This window comes from Trichoderma evansii, assembly GCF_050947405.1.
Source record: "Trichoderma evansii strain SZMC 28006 chromosome Unknown GGI43scaffold_19, whole genome shotgun sequence".
Classification (NCBI taxonomy): domain Eukaryota; kingdom Fungi; phylum Ascomycota; class Sordariomycetes; order Hypocreales; family Hypocreaceae; genus Trichoderma; species Trichoderma evansii.
Window position 1 is genome coordinate 116775 of NW_028145187.1, and position 14553 is coordinate 131327.

The following is a 14553-nucleotide window of genomic DNA, read 5'->3' on the forward strand; positions in this document are numbered from 1 at the left end:
AGTGCCTCTCAACCCCCAACCCCAGCCAAAAACCCACCTCTTGATATCAGGCTTTGGGCCACTTGCACCTCTCTTCACCCGTCTCCCCCCATGTGGACTTGCGGTATACCTGCAAATTGTCTCCAGCTGAAAGCTTGTTTGGGGCTTCACCAAGACGCTTTTCCTGCTGCGGGTGTCTAATGCAGGTGGCGCTGCTAAGCAAGGCTTAAAAGCGTATGTGGCCACACCGCATCGCGCCGTAACTTTGAACTCGTCGCGGTCGCTGCCGAAGCAATGGAAAGGGAAAGATGATTAAAATTAAAACACGAGCCAAAAGCTTCCACCACCCCATTTCCGCCCACCATACGCTTGCATCATTGCTGCGATCTTGTTCTGCTCCCATTGGCCACTCAAGCTAACCCGTCTCGATTTTTTCCTACCAGACGCCTAGCTCCAGAAAGCCTTCTTCTGGGCCTGCCGACCTTTCCATCCAACCACACGAGTTGGATCTGTTTGGTTAAAACCTCGCGGAGATCATGCCGCGACGGCTCCAAAACCCCTTCTCCTCTAACCAGTCTGCTATGTCAGCATCCGAGAAGACTGGCGAAAGACGTCTCTCGTCCTCCAAGACCAACCGACTGAGCCAGCTGTTCTCATCCAGCCCAAAGTCCAAGGACCAGTCCCCCCTCGGCGCCATGCATCAAGGCAACACCATCTCGCCATCGACGGTGTCGCTGCCTACTATTTCCCTGTCTACCGCGACTGGCGAGTCCAACAATGTCGAGCCAGCCGCCAAGATGCTGTTCAAGCCTCAATCGGCTGAGGAACAAGAGCAACGACGACTCGCCGAGTCTCAGTTTGGCCCTCTGCTTGATGCGTCCCACCGCTATGTCAGCAAGTCGAATGGCGAAGAGTTCAAGGAGCCCATTGAGGATATGCCTCCGTACTGGTTCCTCTTGACCACCTACATAAGCTATCTTGTCTTAATAATTTTTGGCCACTGCCGCGATTACTTTGGCAAGCGCTTTGGCGATAAAAAGCGCTACAACGCCCTCAAAGTGCAAAACGGACTCGCACCCCTTACTGATGACTTCGACAGCTTCTACACCCGCCGTTTGAAGGGCCGTCTGGATGATTGCTTTGCTCGACCTACTGTTGGCGTTCCCGGCCGCTTCATTACTCTCAAGGAACGTACGGCAGACAGGCTTAACCGCAACTACCACTACACTGGCAACCACATTGAGACACTCAACGTGAGCTCCTACAACTACCTCGGCTTTGCTCAATCGCAGGGCCCCTGTGCCGATGCTGTCGATGAATGTGTCAAGAAGTACGGTGTTACCGCTGCAAGCCCCCGTGGTGACAGCGGCACTTCCGACCTGGCCCTTGAAGTTGAACGCGAAGTTGCAGCCTTCGTTGGAAAGCCAGAGGCCATGGTCTTCTCTATGGGTTACGTTACCAACTCCAGCACCTTTCCTGCTCTCGTGTCCAAAGGCTGCCTGATTGTCTCTGATGAACTGAACCACGCCTCCATTCGTGTCGGTGCTCGTCTGAGTGGCGCCGTTATCCAGTCTTTCAAGCACAACGACATGACTTCCCTGGAAAAGGTTCTTCGTGAAGCCATCTCCCAGGGTCAGCCAAGGACTCACCGCCCCTGGAAGAAGATTCTTGTCGTTGTCGAAGGTCTCTACTCTATGGAAGGTACAATGGTTAATCTGCCGGCAATTGTGGCTCTCAAGCACAAGTACAAGTTCTACCTCTACGTTGATGAAGCTCACTCTATCGGTGCCCTGGGACCCCACGGCCGTGGTGTCTGTGATTACTTTGGCGTTGATCCCTCCGAGGTTGACATTCTTATGGGTACCCTGACCAAGTCGTTTGGCGCCAATGGAGGCTACATTGCGGCTGAGAAGCACATCATTGACAAGCTCCGTGCCACCAACGTCTGCTCCATCTACGGCGAATCTCCTTCTCCCTTTGTCCTCATGCAGATTCTTACCTCGATCAAGCTGATTAACGGCGAGATTTGCCCCGGTCAGGGCGAGGAGCGTCTCCAGCGAATCGCCTTCAACTCTCGCTACCTTCGTCTTGGACTTAAGCGTCTTGGCTTGATCGTTGCTGGTTCTGATGACTCTCCCATCATCCCCGTCCTGCTCTACAACCCCGGAAAGATGCCCGCCTTCAGCCGCGAAATGCTCAAGCGCAACATCTCTGTTGTCATCGTTGGTTACCCGGCTACCCCGCTCATCAGCTCGCGTGCCCGCTTCTGCATTTCTGCCGCTCACAACAAGGATGACCTTGACCGAATGATCAGGGCTTGTGACGAGGTTGGCGAGATGCTTCAGCTCAAGTTCTCATCAGGCATTGCTGGCGGCTTGGAGCCGCTACCCGCTGGTGTGGACCCAGAGAATGAGGCTGAGTGGAGGAGGGTCAACAATGTCCCCATCAAGCCTCCTCGATGGGATGTTGAGGAGGTCATTCGACGAGGCGCTGTCGATTGCAAGCTTCCTCTGCGATAAACGCCACATTTTTTTTTTTTTATACTGTCAACCTTTTTTTTTTTATTAGTGAGCAGCTCATGTTGTCTCTTCTCTTTGATAAAGGAAGAAATCACATAGAACGGGAAAAAAACCAAACTATGGCCCGGTGTTTGAGGCGTAAAGTGTTGAGCTATTCATGAGAGATTTACACACAACACCTTGTTTAAAGAAGAAAGAAAAAAACACAAAACTTATAATGTTCGACTAATGGGGCTTCACGGTCATCCAGAGTATTACGATTATCTCTGATTTGATGTCAGCCATACTTCTACTACTATATAATTAATTAATGTGATCAATGCCTGACAAGAGCGGCCATGAATGTGAGAATTACAGATGGTCATGAGTGCAGGGCGAGTTTTCTCATCCTTTTTTGCTTAACGCTGGGATGGGGCTCGGGCGCCAGTGCCTTTTTCGAATTGTTGACTTGAGCAGTTTGAATTGGGTTGGGCATACTTGGGGTGGAATTGCGGGATATATACGGCGGATTAGGTATTAAACGGGACGGGAAGAAGCTTGACTATGTATAAATATGAAAGAGTTGGTGTAAGCTCCGTTTAGACGGTGTTTCTCTTTTAAAGACTATTTAATGAAGTTGCAACGTTGGAAGAAACGACTTGGCTAGTCCTTTTCATTTTAATATCGCTTCTCTTATCTTTGTCTACTCTTCCACGTGTCAAGTTGCGGCGGGTTGGGGAAGAAGCGGAAACAAAAATCCTGTCATTTTGTGATTTGTGATGTGCCTTGAAGCGACATTCCCTTCGTTTCTTATCAGGTCTACGGGAGATGGGATGTGGGATGCGGAATGGATTTGGGTTAGCGAATTCTCTCTGGCCATGCCATGAACCCTTGCTCTTTTTTCTAGTATCTAATGGGCTTAGTATGCCGTAGCCTCGAGAAATTGTCCTAATGCGAATCTGCAGCCTTTATTAATAGTAGTACAGCTCCGGATTAGCGAGTGAACCGACTCGCCTGCTGCCCCAGCACGAAAATAAAGAGGGAACAAGAGAGAAAAAGAAGACGGGAATGTGATTTGAAACGCAAGAGTAATGGGGCGAGAACCTTTGGGGGAGTTTTAGTATATACGAGCTTTTTTTTCTTGGTGTTTCATGATGAGGGGTGGTTGGGGTTGAAACGTGTTTGAGGTATGAGATGTTGTTTCTGGTTTGTTCTTTCTGGGGGGACGACTCGGAATTCAGCACTGAGCTATGAATGTTGATGGTGATGTTCGGTGTTAGAAAAGAGGAAAGGTGGATGTTTCTAGTTGATGTACGAAGTTTAATACGAGGTTTTTTTTTTGGTCACCAATATGTAAAACACGTCCACAGTATGGGAGGAGAGGGCGCTGCAAGGGGGTGGTGAGGATGTGAGAGCTGGCTTTCTTTTCTCCCTTGCAGACGGCACATGCAAGGGAAAAAGTGAATTGTGAGTGTTTGTAGTTTTCTTGGCTATTAATCGTGATTTTGTTTGCTGTGAGGTGTAGACAGGGGAGATGGGCCGAGGCTAGGGAGAGGGAACGCGAGGCTGTATCGAGGTGGTGATGAGGTAGCTGTCATGGAGAGGCTGATAGCCTTGCTACTAGTATATGGATATATATGTTCTTGTAGATGGCTAGAGGCTCAATTGGTATTACAACTTGAGTATTGAGCTATGCTGTTGGTATTTTCAATATACAATATCCAGCCACAGCATAATGAGAGGTACCTGCTGAGGCTCATGTTCTCTTTGATACTGCATGTACTTGGTCCACCATCAGCCGCCTGGGCAAAATAGAGTGGTCTGACTCGAATCACGGCAATGCTACCTTAATACTCGGGTGAATCAGGTCCCGTCTTTTTAGCATTGCTACCCTCAGCTCTTGTCTTCGCTCTGTCTGCGTATCGTTGCCGCAGACTGGCCGTGGCATCTACATCATTTTTACCCTTTTCTTCGCTCCCCTTCTGCTCAGCCACGGAAAACAGGAGGTTTTTCATGTGGGGGACTAGGCCCCAAGCGGCTAGGCGCGCGCATTGCCCTGGCTCATTAAAAACGGCTGCTTGGAATAGAAACGGCGTTGCAGGTACCAGGCCGCCGCGGCGTTATGGGCAGTTACAAGCTCTGCGTTATAGTGGACTCCAGGCGGCTAGCAGCAGCCCCAGGGCCCTTTTTCTGCGTCCAGTGGCCGCTGGCGCCGGGTACCTGTACATGGCCCTGAGCCAGACGTAGCGGCGGAGACTGCCGGCGAGCGCCTGTTTCGCAGCGTCAGTGCACACTGCTGCACGCCTGCTGCACGCCTGCTGCTGCCTTGCTCCAGCCGCGCTGGTACCGGTACCTGCGGCCTTGTTGTCCCTGTGTCGGCGCCCGCACCTGTGCCTGTCGGCTGGCATTTATTGGCCGAGATTTGACACTCGGGCTTGTTGCGAAAGTCCAACGCGAAGGTTCCCAAGTTTCGTCTCGTTCCTTGCCTTGCTGCCCCTCCTCGCAGCTTGCAAGCGACGATCGACAAGAACCAGACGAGGCGGAAACACCTATTTCTTTTTTGCTTGGCTCTTTTCTTCTCACGTCTTTGCTGGCTTGGCTGAGAGGATTTTCTTCTTCTTTCTTCTTGTCCAACCGCTGCTGACCCTGTCCACACCATCGATCAATTAGCCGCCCGTTGGCGCTTCTGCTCGCCTCCGCACGCCCTGCTCTCCTCTCGTGGTGCCTCAATTCCTGCCTACACAGCCCGCATTCCCCTGACGCAAAGGCCGACGCTGCGAAAATAACCATCCATCTCGAATAAACTCGCTTTTGCCATCGAATCCCGTGTCGGTCAAGGAAAAAAGAGCGGTCGAAGGGAGACGAGAGAGAAAAAGAGGAAATAAATAGGGGAGGACACTGCGCCTGCAAGAGGGAGCGAACAAACGAGCGAGCAAGAGGCGCTGGCCACGGACCTCCCGCTGCCGCGGCGTCGCCTGAAGATGATGAGCTTTGAAGGAGGCACGGGCTACGCCGAGTCGGACGCTGACGATGAGTATGAGCATCTGGGCGACCACTCGCCTGTAGGCGACTCCGAGACATCTCCCATAGGCTCTGAGCTGTCGACGTCTGCAGAGCATACGCCCACGACATACGGCCACCGAAGCAGCATGGACCGTCTGCCTGAGACCATCGTCACAGATTGGACGGCGGAGGAGTGCGCGGACTTTATCAGTGCCATCGGGCTGCCGCAGTATGCCGACACATTTCTAGGTATGTTTGACGATAGCAGGATAACAGGCTGGGAGGACATTTGGCTGATCGTGGACGTGCATTTACAGAAAACGACATTGTTGGAGAGGCCCTGGTTGCCCTGCTGCATGACGATCTCAAGAGCATGGGCATCGCTAGTGTTGGTCACCGTCTAACGATCCTCAAGAGCGTCTACGACGTCAAAAAGGCTCAGGATATCCCAATTGAGAGCGACCAATATCTACCACTCTGTAAGCTCTCCGGATTTCTAATTTTCTGAACAAACTGGGACTGGTTGGCTGACTTTTTTCGATTCATTAATTTACAGCCGCCGATGCCGAAGCTCAATATGCTACTGCAACACTCAAAGATATCAAACGCCTGGTGGACCAGCTCCGGCTGCGAGATGAGCGGATGAGCCTGCTAGAGCAAGACCTGCGGCGCATGAATGAAGATTTTAAGCGCCTTAGAGAGGATATGCTGCCAGCACTGCGACTCGTCAAAGATGCTCAGCACCCATTACCAAATGTCAGCGGCCCCGGCCAAGGATACGCATACGAGTCCACACTCTCCCCGCCCGCGCCGACGCCGCCTGGAGCCCAGCCCGGCGACAAAGGAATCAAGCGACAATATTCCCAGCGACGAATCTTGATTGGAGCGACACCGAAGAACAGTTCACCGACGCAAGCCACACACGATCAGCGAATGATGTCGGAACAGACGCTGGATCCGTCCAGCGCGGCTGAGAGGGCAGTCATGTCATCTTCGCACCTGGCGGCCATGAATGGCGGCAGCCAATCTGCCTCGGCCACAAATTACGCATCGGCTTCAAGCTATCCTTGGCCAGCCGTACCATCACCTACATCGCCACAGAATCACATGAGTGGAACCACTCTGGGATCTCGAACTTACAACTCGACTACCACTCCTTCCGTAAGGACGACATTTGTCGATTCAGATCTCAACTACATCTCACGAGATAACAAACTCACCGGATCCGGGTCGATTCGACGTCGCGAGACGCCCGTTCCTGAGACGCCAGGCTCAAATAGCTCTGTCGAAATCTTCAAGTCGTTCAGGGTGGAGATGGACGACCCGTGCCACAAGGTGCTACCGGCCGCGCTGAAGAAGTATCAAATCAATGCGCCTTGGGACCAGTATGCCCTTTACATCGTCTATGGTGATCAGGAGCGCTGTCTCGGCATGGATGAGAAGCCCCTGATCCTGTTTAAGCAGCTGGATAAGGAGGGCAAGAAGCCCATGTTTATGCTGCGCAAGATAAATAGCGCCCAGACAGATGGCGGCCTGCCCGGTATGGGGATGGATCCGGCCAGAGGAGCTACGCCATATGACCCGCCGGGAGGCATCATCTGAAGAGGAGATACACATTTGACTCACACTTTTTTACTATCCGCCAACAGGAACCGGGCCTCGTTTTTTTTGAACCTGGATGATTAGGCGATCTATATATTTGGGGCGCATTATGGAGTTGGTCGGGAAAATGGGGGAAAATCCGGCCGCGGCTAAGGTGAGGAAGGAATAGAGGATTTGTCTAGTTATACTCTGCGGCCTACCTCCTGGCTGCAAGCCTGTTTAAGGGTGTCCGGTCTACGTTTGGGTGATTGATGCATAAAGTCAAATGACGTGTATTCTACCCATGACTCGCCTGGCGAGGTTGACGACTGCTGCGCCGGCAGGCTCCCAGGAGCCAAAGAGGTGACATGATGCTTTAGCATAATGGGCTTGTGATATTGAAGATAATGCGGAGACCTGAAACCAGGTGAATGGGCTTTAATGGAGGATTCGACCGACAGAGCTCCCAATTTGGAGAACTCTGTATCTTTAGGATCATTTTGACACAATGTATTTGGGCGAGAATTTTGTTTTTGGTTTTGAATATACTGGGCATGTATGCACAGATATACACATTCGGAGGAAAGGGGGGATAGGGGGGAACAAACAAACATGGTGGAATTTTTATTTTGGTGTACAATAGCAGATTTGGGAAAAAAATACGGAAGGGTTAGGGGGATGTTTTTTTTTAATTATTTTTTTTCTCTTATGAGTGTGTGTGTGTGGGTTGAGGGTGAAGATGTGAATGTGAATGTGAATGTGAAGGTGAATGGGCATTTTGGGATTATGTATTAGTAGCGTTATATGTTGATACTCGGTATTGAGATGTTTCTTTTTACGTTTCTCGCTGCTTGCTATTTTTATTTGATGGTATCGATTCTTGTTTGTTGAGGGCGTTGTATGGATAGAAAGTTCATTTTCTAAGGGGTATTGACGTGGCTAGCGAATTGTAGTGAGATGAGACGAGGTGAGATGAAGAGAGGAGGACGATAGATGCAAAGTTATTTTGCTGGTCGTAGGGAAAAATAAAAAATAGGAAAAAAATAGAGCAACTATAGGGATTGATTTTTTTATAAAAGATTTATAAAAATAAAAGCCGGAGTAATAGCTGGTTCAGTATTTTCCCGAATAGCTTTATAGTATATTATCAAAAGAAACTAGGAGCAACTGTAAGTTCGAATTTTTTTTTATAGATTTATAATATATTATGAAAAAGTGCCCATATACTGGTGCGATGTTAGTTCGGAGATGTAAGTGGGTTCGACTTGAGCTGCGAGTAATGATATAGTACAACCAACTAGAATATTACCCGAAGACGTTGATAGTTGACGGAAAACGTATCGGCTTGGGGCGTATATTTGAAGGATTCAACGCCGCATGTAGCTGCCGCGTGACTATTGGACGATGGAGCTTATTGAATAGAGAACTATTAATGTTATTACGGACCGAGCTGCCTCGTGAGAGTATTCAGATGGAAATGGCTTTAATTAGCGATTCGAGGCGTGGCTTTATAAGCCGTGAATGACATATTCTCCTTATCTAGACCGGATTATGATCTTTTATGAGGGGGAGTATTGAGTTACGGGATGCTGTGCCGTAATCGGATCTCCTCTGGTAGGGCTTGGGCTGGGATGGGGTAAGGAAATGGAGAAAAGAGAGCTAGAATTTAGAGTTGAGCGACGTCGAGCTACTAGTGGGATATTGAAGTTAGTAAGTTGGAGTCTTGGGTGGACTCGAACTAATCTTCATAGCTTCGTTGATCAGAGCTTTTTTCTACTTTCTTGCCATGATTTGCTTTATGGGGCTTCAGAGGAGATACACGGATGGATTAGGGAATTTGATATGTAGCATTGCTCCAGATATAAAAAAAAAAAAATTTGCTGGCTCCAGGCTGGGTAGCTATTCGTTTTATATGTGTGTTCTTGGGCCTTGTCTGGTGGGGCGAAACGAGGAATACGTGCTTACAGGAGCGTGGACGGTTGTCGTACGTTTGTTGGCTGGCTAGGCTACCCGGATGGGCAGATTGCGTACACCGTTATGCGTACACCGTCTTGCGTAAACGAAGGATATAGCTAGGTGGCTAGTTTAGCTGGTATCCGGGATAGATAGCTTTCTCTCAAGGTGCGACGCTTAATCTGGGTGCGGGCGAGCTAGTTGTAGGTCGCTACGAGTCGCGAGGTGCTTATGTGAGAAGGGACCTGTCTGCTTGATGAACTATCTTGTTGGGCTCAACTGGGCAAAGTTTTGATGAAACAAGTCGGTTTAGGGAAAATAGGTGGCTTGCGTCAGTCAGATGGGGATTTGATGGGCTATATTTTATTTTTAATATTGCCTTCTCCATCGGTGTTGCTCGGTCATCTTCCATGCGTGATAGTAGTAGGACTCGGGTTATAGGCAAATGCGGCTCTCAGATCACGCAGTTCACGGCTCTACGGCACTTGGCGATTACAAATGTAGAATTGGATCAGCAACTTGTCTTCGGCTTGCCATCATCCACTGCCACTGTCAAAATTCACGGCTCCCGCACCCGGAGAAGCGAAATCGTAAATACGGAGTAGTATTATTCGGGGTCGGATCTGGAGGTTGGCGGTGCTGGACTTGGAAAAAGGGGCGGCTTCGGCTTCGGCTCACCCACAATTTTCTGTCTGGCTAGCACCAACAGAGCAATGAGATGGACGTGCGAGGAAACGCTGCCTATCCCGCTTCTCCACCACCCAGCAAGCCACTTTTTGACGACATGCGACGAGGATGGGCTACCGGTTGAGTCATATCGCCGCGGGCTTCAAGGTCTCCACTGGATGGGAGAACAAGCGTGGGAATAGAGCAAGAGGCGTCCAATCGCATGGGGGCGGGTGTAGAGCTGGCTTTGGCGATGCTGGTGACCAGTTGACTTGGACACGCGCCGGGTGAAAGTTTGTGACGTGCTTATGCGATTTAGAATGGGTGTTTAGGCCTGAATTGTTGATGTGTATTAGTCGTCTAGTGCGAAATCCTTTGATGCTGTCGGAGCTCGTTTTCCTCGGGTTCGATGTAGGGTGAGTGGTGTTTTTTTTTTCTTATTAAGAGGTGGTTGTCGCCTTGTTTTTGGGGAATTTTTCTTGGCATTTGTATACAATCCATCTATACTGAAGAAAATATACTACTATTGTTATTATTCGAGAGCAAAGGCTAAGATTTGGTCATAATATACTATTACATCTTGCTTCTTTGTTTGGATACGACGTTGCACATCTAGACTGCATTGAGTGACTATGGAAGAGAGTATACACCATACTGGTTGATACACTTATACACTCGTCAAGGTATGGTTTATTCCAAGCTTTTACTATGTATCAAAGATGCTTTTGAATAGCATCTACCATTACCGTTGGGCTTAAGCTAACGGATGGTTTTATACAGATGGGCCTTATAGCACGCATAGGTTTCGAACCTAATCCAGACCTTCCACACGGTCCTCCACGTCCAATTTCGACCTTGGTTCCCAGTGCTACTCCCACGGCTGCCGATATCATATCCAGCATCACAAGCAGCATCACAAGCAGCATCACAAGCAGCATGGCGACATCAACATCAACATCCTCTCCAACGCCCACCAGCAATAGTCACTCAGTCGCCGACATTGCCGAGGGGGGCAACAGTGGAGAGAGGATACTGCGAGGATTCTTCATCGGCATGGCTATTGGTATCATAATGAGCTTTGTGCTGTGCTGCTGGGCGCCCTGCTTAAGGAAAGGCCGAAGAACACGGCTGCAGAGAAGAAACGATAATATCCGCCGCAGACTCGTTATTCTTGAGGATGAGGCTTGGGTGAATCAGAATTGGCCGCAGAGGAGACCTTGGGATGTTGGTCAGGACGAGAGAGATAGTTCTGAGAGTCACGATCCTGAGAGTCACTATCCTGAGAGTAACTATCCTGAGAGTTACGATCATGAGAGTCAAGATCATATGCAGCCACGAGTAGAAATGGTCATGCATTGATGTTGATGTTTGGAACAACGACTTGCGTTTTTACTATTCGATTTTTTCTATACTTGGAAAGCGGGCACAATTATACGGCGTTGGATGACGATACAGGATATTCGGCTACATAGGGGAACTTGTTTGTTAGGGAACACAATTTGGGATAATACGTGTTATGGGATGGAGTTTCGAGGCGTTGCTGCTTATGGGATTCTGCGATCGACATGCGCTTCTTCTTGGTTTTGCTTTGCGAGGATATGAAGTCGTCAGAGCTGACGAATTAATGAGGATATGCACGGGCTGAATTGCTTACGAATAGATGAGATTTACACAAACATACAAGTAATGGGAAAATAAGAAAATTTGTGATTAATTCTTCAGAAACAATGAACAAAGTAAACTAGCCTCAATGCTGTGTGCCTTTCTAATGATAGCAGCCAATGCCGCGATGCAGGGCTGGAATAGGTGTAAAAGAGGCAGACTCCACGATCCTCCACGATCCAGGTACGTACCGGCTCTCGTTGTTTCAACTGCGGCACAGCCACCCTAAAACGGGGCGTGTCAGAACGGCAGCCGCTCAGCCAATGGGCAGCGCAGAAGAGCGTCGCGGCTGTGGCGCAGCGACGTGCCGGCCACGAGCAAATGACGTTGGCGGGGAGCCACAGTCGTGCGTGTGCGATTGTTGTTAAGGCTTGGCTGCAGGGCATATTTTGGGCTCACATTTTCTGACCATTACCGATATTTATCTTTGCCCTACCTTGATTCCATCTACTGATTCCATCTTGGTGATTGGAGTTTTGAGCACCGACTGAGCGTGACGCTACTGCAGGCTGAAATCCTCATCATCCTTTTTGTGCCTGCCCCTCTCTTGGAAACAGGTGTGTCTCAGCTTGACGCAGCCTCGTTTTTATAGGCGCCCTCGTTGAAGCCAAGCCTTGGATTGGAGCGAAATGACCAGCTGATATCTGGCGCTGCGGGACAACCCTTTTCGATTTAACCCCAATTAGACTCCTCTTTTTTACGTATCGTCAACCTAATTATTTTCTCTGGTCTTATCTGTGCCTTGAACTGGTGACGGCTTCATTCTATCCCACTAGGCGCCATGCTCGACGACAGTTTCCCGACGTACCGCCTGGCGTCTACCAAGGAGGATCCGCTCCAAACCACTCTGTTCTACACCTACAACGGCTCGGATCCTACACGCGCCTACACGCTACAGAGACCTGCGCCCTCATCCTCGGCAAATCAGTATGCGGTTGCTCTCTTTGACGCTCAGCTTCAGTCCGTCATCTACGGCGAGGTGCTGGTGAAGCCGGAATTGCAACAGCCCAGCCTCTCAGCCGCCGAAATCCGCAACCAGAATGGCTCTCCCACCAACTTGCCCATCACTCCGGACTCCTTCTCGGTGCTGCTGTACAACCCGGACCAGAGCATCGCCGTCAAGCGGAACGCCGGAGGCTGGAATCGGGCTGACTCGTGGGGCTTTGAGATTCCCGAGCGCACTTTCAAGCTGCCCAGTGCGAGCAAATTAGATCAAGAGACTGGCAGCAACGAGGTGTCGGACCTGTCGCCCAAGATTATGTTTCACTGGAAGCGGGATGGGCGGCTGAACAAGGACATGACGTGCTACATGTCTGGGAGGAGCGCCGGCGGCAAGAAGAGCAAGGAGCCGGATATTACGGTGGCCATGTATCGGAGCGAGAAGCAAGGCGATGCTATGAGCATATACGAGCCCAACATGGCCCGCGTGGAAGTTGAGGACCGAAAGGGTCTTGAAGTAGTGCTATTACTGAGTGCGGTTGTCGTCAGGGACCTGTACTTTGCGGCTCGGCAAAACCCATTCAACATCTCCAGCGTCAGCATGGCTCCGGCAGGTGGTGCAAGGAGAGGCTCACGGCCCTTGGCACCGTCGCCCAACGACCCAACGCTTGTGTCGGGCGCATTGGGCACTACTCCGCCGGCGAGACCACCTCCAAATAGCGATGCGGCGAAGCAGGCCGAGATTGAAGCAGAGACGCGGAGGCTGCAGGCGATGGTGGCTGAGGAAGAACGACAGCGCCGAGAGCGCCTTGCGCGACAAGAGGAGGAGCAGACGAGGAGGATGCTCCAGCGGGAAGAAGAAGCAGCGGCGCAACGGCGGTGGAGGCAAGCCGAGGTGGATGCCGAGACCGAGCGTCTACGCCGAGAGTATGGTGTAGAGGGCCAATGGCCACCACAGACTTCTTCGCCTCCTCTCCCACAACGGCCTTTTGAATCGACAAACGCGACGGCGACAATGTCTGGAGCGTTGGGCGGCAGTCGCTGGTATGGCCCGCCTGTCGTAAACAATCTCCAGCCGCCACCCCCACCGCGACCAAACAGTACAGGGCCGCAGCAGAATGGCGGTAATAGGCTTTCTCCGCCAGTACTAGGAGGATCCTCAGGGCCTTATGCTGGGCCGTCTGCTGCGCGGACGAGTGCGCTTAGTTTCTTTGGAGGGGGCAGAAGTGACGAGGAGAAGAGGAAGAAGATGAAGAAGAAGCAGAGCGTGCATTTTTAGGTGTATGGATTTGTCTTTTATAAAACGGCGCTGGAGTAGGGAGAATGCATATGGGCTGCTTGTTATTATACCGGGCATATGATTATGAATAGATTTGAGGAGCATCAATTACCACTGAGTTTTTGTTCATTTATATAAGTTTTATATCATTTCACATTATAAGCATAAGAATAAGACAAATATTTAGGAGTGAGAATTGTGTGATTATTAAATGGTCCGAAAGAGATATCTAAACCGTCTTCTCTACCTATTCCTCCTTCCTAGATGCCCATAAGCATCCTATGATATCCCTTCTCCGTGTATAAAAGTATCCTTGCGAATCGAATCAAATGGGTATATGTATAATACTCTTTATAACTTTTTGTGCTCCCAGCCCCGTAAATTCCCATGCCCAAGCAAAAAAACAATCAGAATTCAAAAACTTTTATGGTGGTGTATGTTTCTTTTTTTTTTTTTTAACGAAAGTAAGAAAGCATATTTTGTTGTCGTCATCATCGTTTAAAAAGTTGAAATTGAGATTTTTTTTTTGCCTTTACCGGACGATAGGGCGAATCTGCTGGTAGTGCAGAGTGTGGTCCTTGGTCTGGACAATGTTGGAGGGCAGCTTCATGCCGTTGCCGCAGTTGGCAGCCTTGACGAGGGGCTTGGAGGAGCCGGAGGAGGAGAAGATGCTGAGCCTCTTCTTGTTCTTCTTCTCGTTGGAGGCGATGGAGCGGTTGTCCGGGGTGGGAGCCGCGGAAGAGGTTGCTGAAGCAGTGGGAGAGAAGATCTTGGGCTGGTTCTTGCCGGCGCTGAGGTGAGCGCGGATGTGGAGGAGATCGTCAATGAACATTTTGAAGGTGTTGTTGGTTTGGTTTTGTTTGGTAGAAGGAGTAATGGTGGATGAGGTGATGGTTTGTTTGTAAGTGGAAGCTCTTTGTGTGAGTGAGGCTTTGTGTGTGTGTGTTATTGAAGCTTGTTGATGCTGATGCTGATGATATTTCGTCTGAATGG

At 50.0% G+C, this 14553-nt stretch overlaps 5 protein-coding genes across 5 annotated transcripts; 4 read left to right on the forward strand and 1 right to left on the reverse strand.

Moving 5' to 3' along the window:
- The first annotated feature begins 14 nt into the window (after positions 1 to 14).
- On the forward strand, positions 15 to 2846 carry GGI43DRAFT_130739 (serine C-palmitoyltransferase LCB2). Its single transcript, XM_083199161.1, has one exon. It carries the CDS (start codon positions 516 to 518, stop codon positions 2496 to 2498), a length of 1983 nt encoding a protein of 660 aa, XP_083057786.1. The 5' UTR covers positions 15 to 515; the 3' UTR covers positions 2499 to 2846.
- Positions 2847 to 5297: 2451 nt separating this feature from the next.
- GGI43DRAFT_130790 (uncharacterized protein) lies at positions 5298 to 7173 on the forward strand. The gene is made up of 3 exons (XM_083199162.1): positions 5298 to 5729; positions 5798 to 5959; positions 6037 to 7173. The coding sequence occupies exons 1-3, from the start codon at positions 5459 to 5461 to the stop codon at positions 7080 to 7082; spliced, it is 1479 nt and encodes a 492-aa protein (XP_083057787.1). The 5' UTR covers positions 5298 to 5458; the 3' UTR covers positions 7083 to 7173.
- A 3016-nt stretch (positions 7174 to 10189) lies between these two features.
- GGI43DRAFT_412058 (uncharacterized protein) lies at positions 10190 to 11436 on the forward strand. The gene is made up of 2 exons (XM_083206797.1): positions 10190 to 10363; positions 10461 to 11436. The coding sequence occupies exon 2, from the start codon at positions 10461 to 10463 to the stop codon at positions 11037 to 11039; it is 579 nt and encodes a 192-aa protein (XP_083057788.1). The 5' UTR covers positions 10190 to 10363; the 3' UTR covers positions 11040 to 11436.
- Positions 11437 to 11707: 271 nt separating this feature from the next.
- On the forward strand, positions 11708 to 13756 carry GGI43DRAFT_412059 (uncharacterized protein). Its single transcript, XM_083206798.1, has one exon. It carries the CDS (start codon positions 12124 to 12126, stop codon positions 13558 to 13560), a length of 1437 nt encoding a protein of 478 aa, XP_083057789.1. The 5' UTR covers positions 11708 to 12123; the 3' UTR covers positions 13561 to 13756.
- A 336-nt stretch (positions 13757 to 14092) lies between these two features.
- Positions 14093 to 14392, reverse strand: GGI43DRAFT_386315 (uncharacterized protein; the record flags this gene model as incomplete). Its single annotated transcript, XM_083203774.1, has 1 exon — positions 14093 to 14392. The coding sequence occupies one exon, from the start codon at positions 14390 to 14392 to the stop codon at positions 14093 to 14095; it is 300 nt and encodes a 99-aa protein (XP_083057790.1).
- Positions 14393 to 14553: the final 161 nt, after the last annotated feature.

Coding starts and splice junctions, on each gene's coding strand:
- GGI43DRAFT_130739 (XM_083199161.1), top strand. CDS start 516: ATGCCGCGACGGCTCCAAAACCCCTTCTCCTCTAACCAGTCTGCTATG.
- GGI43DRAFT_130790 (XM_083199162.1), top strand. CDS start 5,459: ATGATGAGCTTTGAAGGAGGCACGGGCTACGCCGAGTCGGACGCTGAC. Junction 5,730..5,797: donor GTATGCCGACACATTTCTAG/GTATGTTTGACG, acceptor GTGCATTTACAG/AAAACGACATTGTTGGAGAG. Junction 5,960..6,036: donor CGACCAATATCTACCACTCT/GTAAGCTCTCCG, acceptor ATTAATTTACAG/CCGCCGATGCCGAAGCTCAA.
- GGI43DRAFT_412058 (XM_083206797.1), top strand. CDS start 10,461: ATGGGCCTTATAGCACGCATAGGTTTCGAACCTAATCCAGACCTTCCA.
- GGI43DRAFT_412059 (XM_083206798.1), top strand. CDS start 12,124: ATGCTCGACGACAGTTTCCCGACGTACCGCCTGGCGTCTACCAAGGAG.